The sequence below is a fragment of the Ursus maritimus genome, unplaced genomic scaffold (assembly GCF_017311325.1).
Source record: "Ursus maritimus isolate PB19 unplaced genomic scaffold, ASM1731132v1 scaffold_9, whole genome shotgun sequence".
NCBI classification, from domain to species: Eukaryota; Metazoa; Chordata; class Mammalia; order Carnivora; family Ursidae; genus Ursus; species Ursus maritimus.
In genome coordinates this window covers 20,045,723-20,058,996 of record NW_024427107.1, presented here as the reverse complement: position 1 = coordinate 20,058,996, position 13,274 = coordinate 20,045,723, and the positions used below count along the sequence as shown (strand labels likewise).

The 13,274-nt window shown below is 43.7% G+C and overlaps 1 protein-coding gene across 4 annotated transcripts in view; it reads right to left on the bottom strand.

Moving 5' to 3' along the window:
- SULF1 (sulfatase 1) overlaps nt 1-13,274 on the bottom strand; it is a 168,901-nt gene that overhangs the window by 56,226 nt on the left and 99,401 nt on the right. For all 4 annotated transcript variants that reach the window (XM_040625851.1, XM_040625852.1, XM_008710774.2 and 1 more), the window contains exon 5: nt 8,642-8,881. In XM_040625851.1, coding sequence (XP_040481785.1) covers nt 8,642-8,881 — 240 coding nt within the window. The remainder of the gene's footprint in view (nt 1-8,641; nt 8,882-13,274) is intronic.

Sequence of the window (13,274 nt, the reverse complement as noted above, 5' to 3'; positions counted from 1 at the left end):
TAACCCTGCAATTACAGAAAAGCCAAACTGGGATCCATAGTTAAGGTATTCTCATGTTTACATGCATGATGCCGAGATAAATCCTACTTCTAAGCAGCTGTTACCAGTTTCTTAGGTTTCGTTTAAACACACACACATTTTCATTTGTGGGGAAAGTGCAGAATGTTATATCCCGTGCACTGTTCTGACGGGGTTCTTTAAAAACCAACCAGCTCTCAAAACTGCAGGACTCAATCAGCCTGCAAGACAAGGAGGGTACTATTTCTAATAGCTGTAATTTCACCAGGAAGGCAGGCATAAACAAGCACTATTCTGGGTAACCCAGATGTTTGGTCACCCTGGTAGCCATATGCGTAGCCTTCCCCTTAAGTAGGAAGGAGTAGAGAAATTTTTATGTATGTATACACAGGTGTATGTGTGTATATGTGTGTGTCGGGTACACACACACTCACACCTATACACACATGCACATGTAATACACACGTGCATGCAAGCTTTAGTTTTTCTGATTTTTAAAAGGCTGCCGTCTCTGGTTTTAGAGAGAAACTATGGCTGGCCAGACGCCTTCCCTGTGACAGCCAGCGTGCATCTTCAGTAAGCTGGTTTCACGGGTACACGCCCGAAGAAACATAGTTCCCAGATGATGGCCCTGGGGAGATGAAAACAGATCCCAGAATCAGGCACTTTCCTGGTATCGTTCTCAGAGCACACATTTCTGGATCTCAACCTCGTCCACGGTACATCATTCCTGTGTCTTGATGGGCTAGCTAGCTCGCCCTCATCCTTGATACACAGCTACGGGTAGGATACCTCCAGCTGAATGTTTTCCTCGCTCTTAATACAATCGTCCAGAACGGAATGAATCCTTTTCCCTTCCCAGTTTACTTCTCTCCTCAGATCCTCTCTTCTTCTCCGAGTGTCATAATCATCTTCCTGGTCGACCAGGCTCAGCATTCCAGAGCCTTCCCTGACTCACCTGCTCTTTTGGTACCCTTGCTAAGCAGGCACCACTTCCTGAAGGTTCTACGTGGATAACAGCTCTCGAACCTGCCCCTCTTTCTCCAATTACTCAACGCCCCTCGTGAATGCTCACAGTCTCCTGCCAGCATCCTTAGCCAGCCTCCCAGGTCTTTCCACTCCCAGCGCCACCTTCCTGAAGACCAGCTCTGGTGACGTCACCTCGTTGTCGCAATTGTGGACGGACCCCAAAATTTCACTTGATAGAATCAAATTCCATTTGATAGCATGTCATGCAAGGCCACCTTTGGATCTGGACAAAATCCCTCTTTCCAACCCCAGCCCACATTTCTCCGTTATTTGTCCGTCTCTCCGGAGAATGCATTTTCTCCATTTGCTCTGGTTTTTGCCTCTCGCCTTTGCCTGTGCCATTTGCCTCTTCTCCCCGTCGTGTATCAGGCCAGATCAGGTGCCATGCCAATCCCAGTCTTTGCCCAGTCCCACAGCGATTTGTCTCTGTGGCTCAAATGCCATCTTCCCTTCCTTCCTTGTGCTATAGTCATGCTCATATGTAAGGTAATCCCTCTTAGCCTGTGAGGCTCTGAGGGCAAACGTTACCTTTGTCTCATCTCTGTACTCCCCCTGCTCCCCATCCTTGTACAGAGCATAGGGGCTTCATAGTTTTTGTTTCTTGCACTGGGGTTCATGGACCTCCATGTATTCTGGGGATTCTAAAAGTTCTAGACGGATGTTTTCGCTGGGATTATTAAGGGGCTGAAGTTGCTATTTCTGATGAGATTTATTTTCTTCAAAGAATTAACTCAAGTCTGAGACACATAGCAATGTTTATTTGTTGAATGAATGTTATATGTTGAGTCTGCAAATGACTAAATCAGCCAAGTGGTCAGTTGGCCAAACGCCCGCTGCTTGATTATCCTGCCGGGGCCCCAGAGCAGATTGATGGGTGTGAGACAAAGCGTCAGAGGATCTCAGGTCAGACAGGACTTGGGATTTCCCTCTGAGCTGACGAGGTGCAGTAGGAATTCTAACGAGGGGTGCTCGTCTTCAGAGACCAACCACCTTTTCGCAGAGAACCACAGGATGATTTTCCTTTCTGACCAAAGGCCATAGGACTTCGAGTCAGAGGCAGCAGATGAGGGCCACCCCTCGTCAACGTGACTTCAGAAGGGGACTATTTTCGGGAACTTCTCACTTACTACCCTCAGGCTCGGCTCTTTCCTCCGGCCTGCTCCTCATCCCCAGGGTTTGTTTTTTTCCCACTTTTCTCTCCTTTCATCTTAAAAGAAGTAGAAGAGTACAGTGGTTTGGAATGTAGACCCCGGAGCCGGCCTGCCTGGGTTTAAATCCTTTGTTAGCGGTGCGTCCATGACAAGTCACCTGGCCTCTCTCTGCCTCCAGTTCTCCATCTGTAAAGCCGTGAGGATGACCATAAGAACAGTGGTAGGGTTGTTGTGAGAATCCAATGGATTAAAACGTACGTAAAGCGCTTCAAACAGCACCTGGCACCCACCAAGGGCTTATTAAGTGCGCGGCTGCTTGTATTGTTATCAGCAGCGCCGTGGCCATCACCCTCCCAACGCTGGGTCCTGATTTGAAGTACTGGACCGTTCTGCACTACGAGGACATCTTGTCTGAGTTCTGCACTCTGCATTTGAAACATTTCTTGAGAGGTTACCTCTTTCTCCTCCCTAGTCAGACTCCTTTTGTGGCAACCCGTTCCCATTTGGCTTACATTTTCCTGCGTAATTAGTTTTTAGATTTTTTCGCCTGCTACGTTCAGTTTTGTTCTCTGTTTTTTTTCCTCTGGGAGCAGCCATGACAGGTCATTCCTGCCCTTCCCTCACCGTTGTCCTTGTTTGGTTGGTTAGTGCTGCTTTCTATCCATTGCCATGGCTGTCACCCCTCCCTTAATCCTCCCCTTATAAACTGTTCCTTCAAATCTCTTAATAGTCCTTGTTACTGGCTTCAGGTTTTCGGTGTCTTTGCACTAATGGAGTGTAAAATATGTACTCAGGATTCCAGATGTGCCCTCACCCATCACGCTCGTTCCAAGAGACCAGGACCTCATGCGTCACCACACGGCACCCCCAGTGCTACTGGCTTCAAGTTACTCTGGCCTTTCTTGTTGCCTCGTAACATTGAGACTCATTTGTAATCACCCCCGGCCTCTTTCAACATTATGCTTCCTGGCAGCGCTCTGCAATTGATTATCTGGGCTTCTAATTATTTTCCTCCAGATGTATTAAATCTCTTTGTCCCTCCCTAAGGTGAATTTCGTTTTCTTGCCCATAACGCCATTCTATTATGTGTAGTATGACGTTTTTCTTATCCTTTGGCATTGGCAATTCAATCAATTTACTACTACAGGAATATATCTCGAACACACCATCTACCTGTCTCTCTGTGTCATTCTCTTCTCTGAGACACCATTAAACACTTGCCTTCACGGCTGTTTAAGAAGGTGGTAGAGGGGTCAGGTGACAGGGAGAAAGATCAGAGAGACCTGATCATAATTTCTGTTGACTTTCGGCCATGCTACTTCTGTCCAGGACTATCTGTTACATAATACTTTAAAATTCTCCCTTCAACTCTTTTGAAGCAAAGGCCTTTCAGTCAGCAATAGGAGCTATACAAAAGATCTCTGATGCTGTGGAGAAGTTAAATTTTATTTAATGTGGCAAATGATACGCTAATTAAGCTTTTACTCCATGTCATTGATAGACTTGGGGTCACAGGATTTTACTGGTAGTAACTAGCAAACTAACAATATACATAATTTTGAACCAAGTTAAAACTATAATTCCCCAACTAGACTGTAAGTCTAATGAAGACAGGCATCTTACTTTATATCTCTTCATATCCCAGCATTTAGTCTAATTCCAGGCATGTGTAGTTCAACAAATGTATGCTATACCTCATGTGACTATCTAAAATCTGTAAGACTATGGTCTTCATTAAAATAAGAATATTAGTGTATCTTACTTTAAGTCAACTCTACATTTTAGAAAAATCCCATGTTGGAGGATAATATATATATATCTATATTTGCTGTAAGTAACATAAATACAATTTGTAAAATAAAAAGACATGAAATCAGAAAATTGATTCCTTTGTCCAAATTATTTTGGTATAAAAGAATGTTTTACAAAAGAATTTACTGCAGCTCTCCATTAAATATTGCCCCTTCTGACCATATGATATGAAGTAAAATGAGTATGACTAAAATTTAATTCACATGCGATTTTATGTATCATGTGTTCTGATTCTAATTTGAACACGATAATCTTTAAATGAATCAATATAGAAATTATAGGGATTGTAATAAAATTACAGTATAATTTTGGACAGGAAAGAAACTCAAGGAATCATTCTAGTTTAATCTCTGCGTTACAAATACGAGTTGAAAAACTAGCCTATGCAAGTTCTCCAAACAAATTAAAGGCAGAGATGGGACGTGGCTGCAGCTGTCCTCAGTCTCGATTCAGGGATTTTTCTGACATGTGATGCTATCTCTCAAACGTGGATTTACCTTAAAACTTAGGCCAGGTTTTACATTCAAGTCTATATTCTCACAAGAAATTCACACTAATTTTTTTTTTTTGAGCAGATAGTCAGGCAGGATATTCATTTTTATGATAGATAATCCAATATCATTCCCACTTCACTTGTCAGAACATAAAATGCAATAGACATGTTGCTGTATTTTCCCCGTTTGAACATTTAAGCTGTTGGAGAGTCATATTTTCCATGAGTAAAGTTAGAAAAAATTCAGGCTATAGCCAGTCCAAAAATAAGCCTCAGTTCTGAGAAAGAAAAATCATGTCATACGATGGTAAACATAATATTGGATCAATTCAGTTCATTGAAATCCACGTATTCTGGATGCCTCCCAAAATCAGCCTCTTAGTAATTTGTCTTCTCGGAGTTATTCTTCATGAAACTGATTATTGCGTTGTGCTTTTCTCTAGATGAGTATTTATGTATGACATATATTTCAGTTTCTTGCATTATTTTTCTTATGTTCTCAGCTAAGCATTCCAAATAATGTATTCATTATTAGAAAAACAATAAAATATTTGTATATTGACCTTTCCCCCTCTCGTGTAGTGGTTTATAAATAATTATGCTGGTTTAATACCTCTTCGCTAATTGTCTTAACTTCTGAAAATACCTGTCATCCTGATGTGCTTATTTGTGTATTTTCAAATGGGTCTCTGTCCCTGGTTAGATCAATAAACTATTGTCACAAAGGCGTCTTTGCCTCCTAACTGCCTGAGACCTTCAGTATTTTCCCATCAAAGATAAATTTACATTGTACAGCTCTCCATCACTGCCATGCCCGTCTTCTGGTTTGTACTCTTGTCTGATTCACTAAGGAGCACATCAACATTTATTTTCTTCTGCGCAGATCATCCTCCTTCTATTTCTAACTATTCAGAAAAGTCCTTGTTTCCTTTAAAGAATTCCTTTTCCTCGGTACGATGACTCACTGCAAATTCAATTATTACCTAAGTGTCTAGACCCATGGGCAGAAAGAAGGTTGGCCTCGGAATCAGGCTTAGTTTCCAGAAGCACGTCTTCTATCCCCGGAGAAGACAACTGACTGAAGCAGGCAGCCGAGCTGCACAAAGAGCCTGACAGTTGTCATCAGGCAGCCTTGTGGAGCACAGCGTCATTCGAAACCTGACCCGTACAGGTAGGGCAGCGCACTGGCAAGAACCCCGAGGCCCAATGTCCTGACACCTGCTCTCCGCATCGGAACATCTGATGTGTCACTTTTGATCCTGGCGTAAATGTGCTCACCTGAAAATAAGGGACTTGAACTAAATTCTCTCTGTTTTATCCAAGCTCTTATATCCATTGTAGGGTAGATACAGCACAGTCTAATTGAACCAAGTACCAGGATACACTATGCTTCTTAGAAGCAACCCATTTATGTCTATCCTGGTGACCCAGTAAACTTTGCAATGGATGGCGTTCCGATTTTTGCTTTTGCCAATAGGAAGCTTAGTTCCACACAAGCACCCCATCTCCACAACTCCATGGTGTGCACTTTGTACATCAAGCTTTGCCTTGACTTTTACGGTACGACTCTTCATTTCCATTTACCAGGGTCCTTACCGTGCTGTACCCTGTTATGTTTTATGTGTCTCTGAAGGCACTCTGGGATGAGGCGGGACAGAGACGTATGTGACGAAACAAGATGATGGAAAAAGGAGAGAGTCTGGAGTCCAATGTGTGGATCCATCCTACCACTGGTTAGCCTCGGACCTGAGACAACTCCCCTGAGTCTCTGTTTCGTCTTTGGTAACACAGGCAAATCCTTTCTTTCAAGGTTGCCGGAAGAATTAAGTGAGACAATTTAGCTAACGTGCTCGCTGCGATAGGTAAGCAACAGATACTAATTTCTGTCTTTTCCCTCTTTCTTTTTTCTCCCTAGTTTTATTGTGGTATTACTGACAATCAAAAATTGTAATATATTTGGGGCGCCTGGGTGGCTCAGTTTGTTAAGCGACCGACTCTTGGTTTCGGCTCAGGTCATGATCTCAGGGTCACAGGATCAAGCCCTGGGGAGTCTACTTGTCCCTCTCTCTCCCCCCATTTGCGCGTGCTCTCTTTCTGTCACTCTCAAATAAATAAATAAAATCTTAAACAAAATTGTAATATATTTAAGGTGTACAACCTGATGGCCCGAAATACATAAACATTGTGAAATATTCACCACCATCAAGCCAACCAATATATCCATCACCTCATACCTCTACTATGTTCCTTTTTTTTTTTTTTTCTTTTTCTTTTATGGTGACAACAGCAAAGATCTACCCTCTTAGCAAATTTCAAGTGCACAATACGATATTGTCAACTAGGGTCACATTGCTGTACACGATTTCTTCAGAACTCATTCATCTTCTTGCTTTTTCTTGACTTGCCCTGAAACAAATTAGCAAAACCTAGTGGACCGCTCTAGTCTTGGCAGGATTCTCTGTGTCACCCTGCGTCTCTATTTCTTATGACAGACATCATCCATATCACTCTGGATATGGGGAGAGTACCGACCTTTCAAGCTCTATATCTGCTACTAGGTTTTAAATTATAGGGAGCCTGGGAATCGAAAGGCATCGATTTCACATGATGCTTCTTGTGAACAAAACATAATGTGGTGGTTAAAATCAGGAACCAGGCATTAGGGGAACATTTCTGATTTTGCTTCTGAGCTGGTCACACAATATTTGAAATCCCCACCTTAGTTATAAAACAGAGCCAAGTACATTTGCTGTCTCCAAACCCTACAGGGATGGTTGATGGATTTGTGAAGTGCCTTAGAGCTCTCAGATGAAAGGTGCCATAAATTTAAATCACTTACGTGAGAAAACACACTTAGGATAAGGCACTCTGAGTAACCCAGTTTCTTTCCAAAGCATAAGCAAACACCCTTGAGAGTAATGGGAGGAGCTGCCCTTCTGAATGGAGATCTTGAGATGCTTGCGAATGACAATACTATCATAGTCAAAATCAATGTTTTTATCCATAAATAACAAGTATTAAGTGCCCACAGAATGCTCTGCAAAGAAGCAAATGGCCTCATATTTTTCAAGTCCAGTGGGAAAGATTCATTTCATTTTCTAAAGGTATTTAAGAGAATACATTTGTCGGAAACCCTTTACTTTTAAATCTTCAGAACAGAGAATCTGCAGACCTAAAAATCATTTCCAACGAGCTTTAATGATGATATCTTTAAATCTTATAAGTCTAGGTGGCTCTGAAAAAACCTGTTTTTGCTCTGCAGCTCTTCTATAAACATCCTTGTTGCCTTTCATGAAGAAGCGTTCAGAAAACCCAAGGAGAGCATTGACGTGCTGAGAATTCTCTAGGCCTTTATTCAAAGGCTTTGGGGGCTAACCTTATCAGAAGGAGCCTTGCTTCTTTCTTAGAAAGACTGGCATGACATTTATGACTTCTCTTGAAAGAGAACCCCAATTTTCAAAAGACCAACTAACCAGAAACCTCTTCTTGCCCTACGTAGGATTGGGGATGCCTTCCCTTCTTGCAAGATGGGCGTGACCATCTGGGACGTAAAAATAACTACAACCTGAGCTGAAGAAACTCCGAATTCTATCAATTAGGAATGAATGAGTAAATGAATCAATAAGGTACACCCCACTGGTTTCTTCATTCGGTTATTTATTAATTCAAAAAATCATTTTGATCACCTATTGTGTCCCAGACCTTGGAGTAGATGCTAAGCAGCTCCAAAACATTTGATGATTTCTCATGGCAACAGTCAGCAGGAATTTACCGACACCTAAGACAAGCCTCAAGCTGTACCCAGGATCCCCTGAGATCTGGGAGGTTGAGGTTGGCAAGTAAATGGGGGTGAAACCTCTTCTTTTGTGGATCCTCTTAGAAAAATTCCAATCATTGGGTGCTCTGATGAATATAGCATTTTCATAATGTGCCCATTGAGAATCACTTTTTTCTAAGGGATCTCGCATGGGTACGTTCTTCAGCGTAGAAAAGGATGGGATGGGGAGGATACTGATAGAGAAGAGAAAAGCCTCCATTACTTCCATTTATTGGAACTTTATGTATTTCATTACACAGGCATTTTCCTGTTTCTAAGAAGGACCACCAGAGGTTCATTGGCTATCGAGCCCACCTTTACCTGTTCTGTAGCCAGTGTTGTTAAGATATACAGCAAAAGTCCGAGGTTCGTGCATCGCCTGCCACGAAGGTGAGGAGCAGTTCTCATTGTTGGTGTAGACGTTGTGGTTGTGCACATACTTCCCGGTGAGCATGGAGGACCGGGAGGGGCAGCACATGGGGGTGGTCACGAAAGCGTTGGTGAAGGTGGCCCCCCCGTGCTCCATAATCTTTCTTGTTTTGTTCATGACTTGCAGGGACCCTGGAAGGCACAATTCCAGCATTGTTTAGCAGAGAGCCCCACACCACGAACGCCCATTTATGTCATGTCACTCAGTGACTCTGTTCCCCTGATTTATTAATTTCCCTCCATCGGCTGGAAGGAGTCGATAATTTGACAGCTCTCATTTCCAGAACAAAATTAAACATTTGGGATCCTACCATCTCAAGCACTTTGCAGAATAATAAAACACATTTCAGCTTCTCCTCTCCTTACAAAGAAAAAAAAAATGCAGGCTAATCTGATAATTAAAGCTAGAATTTTAGATATGGAGCAAATTCAAAGGCCAGCAGCCTTTTGAAGATTACCAGGGAACAAGAGCCCGTTACACAGGGCATCAAAACCCCAACCCACCGCGTATGCACAGTGCGTGTGACAGTGCAGAGGTTACTAGTTACAGTGTTTTCATCATAGGAAACGAAAGAGGAAAACCATTTTTTTCCTGCTAAGTAAAAGTCCCTCCAAAATGCCTGTCTTTAATTTAAAAAACAAACAAACAAACAAAAAAAAACAAAAAAAAAACTTCATTGTAACTTGATATCCTCTAGCAAAGTCACCAAACACCTGCCAGTTTTTCTATCAGGATAGCTCTGCCAGTTTATATTTTTACCTGTTTACATGTAATATTAAAAGATAGATTGTTTGCTTCTGAAAGAGCAATGATTCTATTGCACTCAAAAGCATTTGCATAGAGTAAAATATCCCATTTTGACCGCAAAGGATGAAATTGTAACATAAGATTGCCGAGGAAGAAAAAAACGACTTCGATTACTCTATCCAGCCAAACACTGCTGCTGAAACACAGCCAAATACTGTAGAAAAAAAGCACAGGCTAGAATTCAATAGTCTTTTCAGGACTTGTCAAGAAATGCACTACAGAGCACCACAGCCAAGCCCATTGCATTTGAATCCTGGAGCCTCACATTTCCAACAGGTCCCACTTCTTCCAAAGAAAGGGAAAAAGTCTGTGTAGTTTTCCAGCAAGGAAGGAAATCGTAATGCAAACCAGGCAAGCATTCAGAGCAGAAGAGAAGTGTGCAATGGTCCAAAAAGCCACAGCTAGCCTGATTTCTTCACGTATTAGCTCTTACTGTTCACATGAAACATAAGAAAACAGGAGGAAGGGTTCTAATTGGGTCTCATTAGAGCTCCCGAAAATAGGCTTCGGTTAGGAGGATTCCTAACTGCTTTTTCTCCTCTGGTTGTCTTCGGGGGATCAAGCAACCTTTTTGTAATTGGAATAACGTGGAGTGAGAGCCCACTTCATGCTGAACATTCTACCAACCTCGGCACTCCGGGCTGCTCCCCAAGTGTAGCATTAACAAAAGAAACGGCAAATTCTCTGCTGCCTTCGTCTTCAGCCATAAACTATCAAGATGAGAACCGACATATAGGAATCACTTGGGGATAGGAGTGTGGAGATAGTAGTAGCGGGACAAATAAGGTTGGAGAGGACCGAAGGGGATGTTTGGTGAGAGTTCTGAGACAAGAGACCGGGACAAATGGAAGGAGAATAGGAAGAAAAACACAGGACGGGCGAAGTGTGTTCATGGCAACATGGGGAGGACGGTGTGTGTGCTCTGGAGGTGGGAGGAAGGTGAGGGAGGAGTGCATCACGTTGATCCCCTAGGATGAAAAATCATACGGGAATTCTCTTGGTGAAACGTAGGAGGTAGAGTTAATGAATGGTCTGGTGGCTGCGCAGAGATATTTGGATTTCATGGACCAGCCAGAATAAAGGCAGAACAGGGTCTCTGTCAAAGGCACGAATGACGTGATAGGGAAAATGTCTTTGAGGGATGTTGCTGTGGCAATGGGGGATGGAGGTACGTGCACTGAGGAGAAAATAGGCTGGTCCATCCAGGCTCCAGCTGAGAGGTCGCTGAAGTCATCAAGCCATGAGGTGATACGAACTTGAACTGGATCGTGCCTCTAAAATGGAGGCCGCCTCAAAGAAACAGATTCAAGAGATGCTGTCACGCATCGGGAGGTAACGAGTTGAATGATACCTCAACATTTCCAGCACAGGAAGAAAACTGGAAACGTAATGGTTTCACTGTTGCTCAAGCAGTAACTAAAAAAACAGATGCTTGTAGAAGATCAAGGAAGTCCATTTCAGAAATGTGTTTTATATTTACTGATCAAATGTCCCGGAATGGAGATAAATAGACGGACAGGAGAGAGCAAAAGGCAGATGTTCGCGTCTATTCACTTTTTCCTCTCTCCTCTTTACATCTCTGTGGTGCTTACTTAGTGCAGTATCTTGAATTTTGGGAAAACTCAGCAAACACTACTGATAGATTTTCATTGTCTACTATGCTCTTTATTACAAAGAATGGGCTACCACTTTCCTTCACGAGCCTTAGCTGAACTCATATTTAAAAAAAGCACTGTTTCCATCCTTCAACATCCTGAATCACCTGCAATCTCTTGTTTACAGACTCATTCAGACTGCAAATACAAGATGGTAGGTGGAAATCAGATCCAAGGTCAAATAATATACAAACTGGTACTAAAACTTAGCCCAATTCATAATCCGGACTTGCCCCGGCAAGGGCTCCCTTCCCATTCTAAATGTCACTCTTTTAATGAACTAAGCAGATTATGTTGAGGTCCTAAACAATCTGTCCACATTCCAAGCAGTCCCCAAGTCAAAGGGATTGATGAGGACATTTGGTCCCTGGAGTCGCCGTGACCACTGCAGCCCCACCATTAGGATTCGTGAAAGTGGTTGTCTGGCCTGAAGTTTCTCAATAAAGAGAAGATTCTGAGACAACGTTCTTCCAACCTTAAATATCACTTGGAGAGCATGTTAGATCAGAATTCTGGGCCCGCCCTGAGATGCTGATTTCAGAAGACTTGGGGAGGCACCGGAGAATTTGTGCTTCTAACAAGCTCCCTGGTGAGGCCGCTGCTCCCTGTGCCTGGACCACACTCGTGCTCACAGAAGTATTCCAGGTTGCCCCCAGAAGCAGGGAAGCCTGGAGCTGGGAGAGACTTTAGCAGTGCCCCTAAGTGGCTCAGCCCACTCCCGAGGCTGGATGGTACTGCAGACCGGAATCGGAAACATCCACGTCATGCTTACTGTCTGCCAGGTTCTCTGCTGAGTGCCTCACACCCATCAGCTCATTTAGTCCTGACCATAAGCCTTCGTAGCAGGTGCTCTTATCTATTTTTCCCACATAAATATCAAGATGATAAAACTGAGGGGCAGAAGGGCTAAATAACATTCTGAGGGCCACACATACCCTAGCTAGCAAAGCCTGGAAGGCAATCGACTCCAGAGACTGTGCTCTTAAGCTCCATCCAGGCTGAGTACCAGCTGTGACATTGATGTTTTCAAGACTGAGAAACAGAAAAGGTATCTGGTCATAGTCAAGGTATGTCTCACTTTCTGCAGTCTGATCTTTCGCTTCATCTAGCCTCTTAGAGGAAACGCTGACACACACGAACGCCTGCCTCCCGCCCACCCTCCCGACAAGGCCCGAAGTGATCTCAGGCGCTCAGGCCCAGGGAGGGCTGAGAGGGCTGCAGATGGGTCTGTCTTCACAGCTGGTGTGAAATGCTGCCTCTGATCTTGGTGGGTCCTCCGTGGATGATGGAGCGCAGGAACCCTACCTCTTCACTCAGAGTTAGTATGCCGCAGGGAGGAAAGCACGAAGCACCCTCTTTTCTGTGGCTGTGCGATGCTTACTGTCGGGCAGTAACACCAGCTCGCAGTATCTCCCTCACCACTGAGCCTGCACTACTGACTTTTCCTTGGGAAACGGTCCCAAAAGCGAGTCTGGAATGAAACTCATCATTCTGCACTTAACAGCTGTTGAGATGAATGAACGGGCCGATGTCCTGCCTCGCTGTTGGAAGAGCTCAGTGCTGTTTTAAGCTGCAATGGCTCACCTCTCTGAGTTTCAGCCCTCCGGTGCCTAAAATGCCAATCGTGCTGATTCTCAGTTAAGAACAGTTCTTTCATAGGAATGAGAAGAAGCTTAAGGCCGAAGACTGAACAAGATTCACAAGGCAGGCTTAGGAGGGTAAGAAGGAGACGATAAAGAGCCCTGAGCCTGAACTGGTGGGAAAGCATCTGGATGTGGCCATAGGTCAGCTTGAGCAAGTCACCTACTCCTTTTGGTCTGAATGTCTCATCTGTAAAATGGAGCTAAGAGTCGTTCCCCAACTAGATCTCAGGGTTGTTGCGGAGCAGACGGCATGGCGCTCGCTGTTAGAGCGCTTCACGCAAGCAGTGCTGTCAGTGGGGCTGGGGTTTCACTGTGCACTCCCCTCCACCCGCCACGGCAATTTTCTCCTGCCCTTTTCATCCCTCTGTCTATAATCTACAACTGAATTCCAAAAGCGGGGATCAGAGTAAACAGGTTGC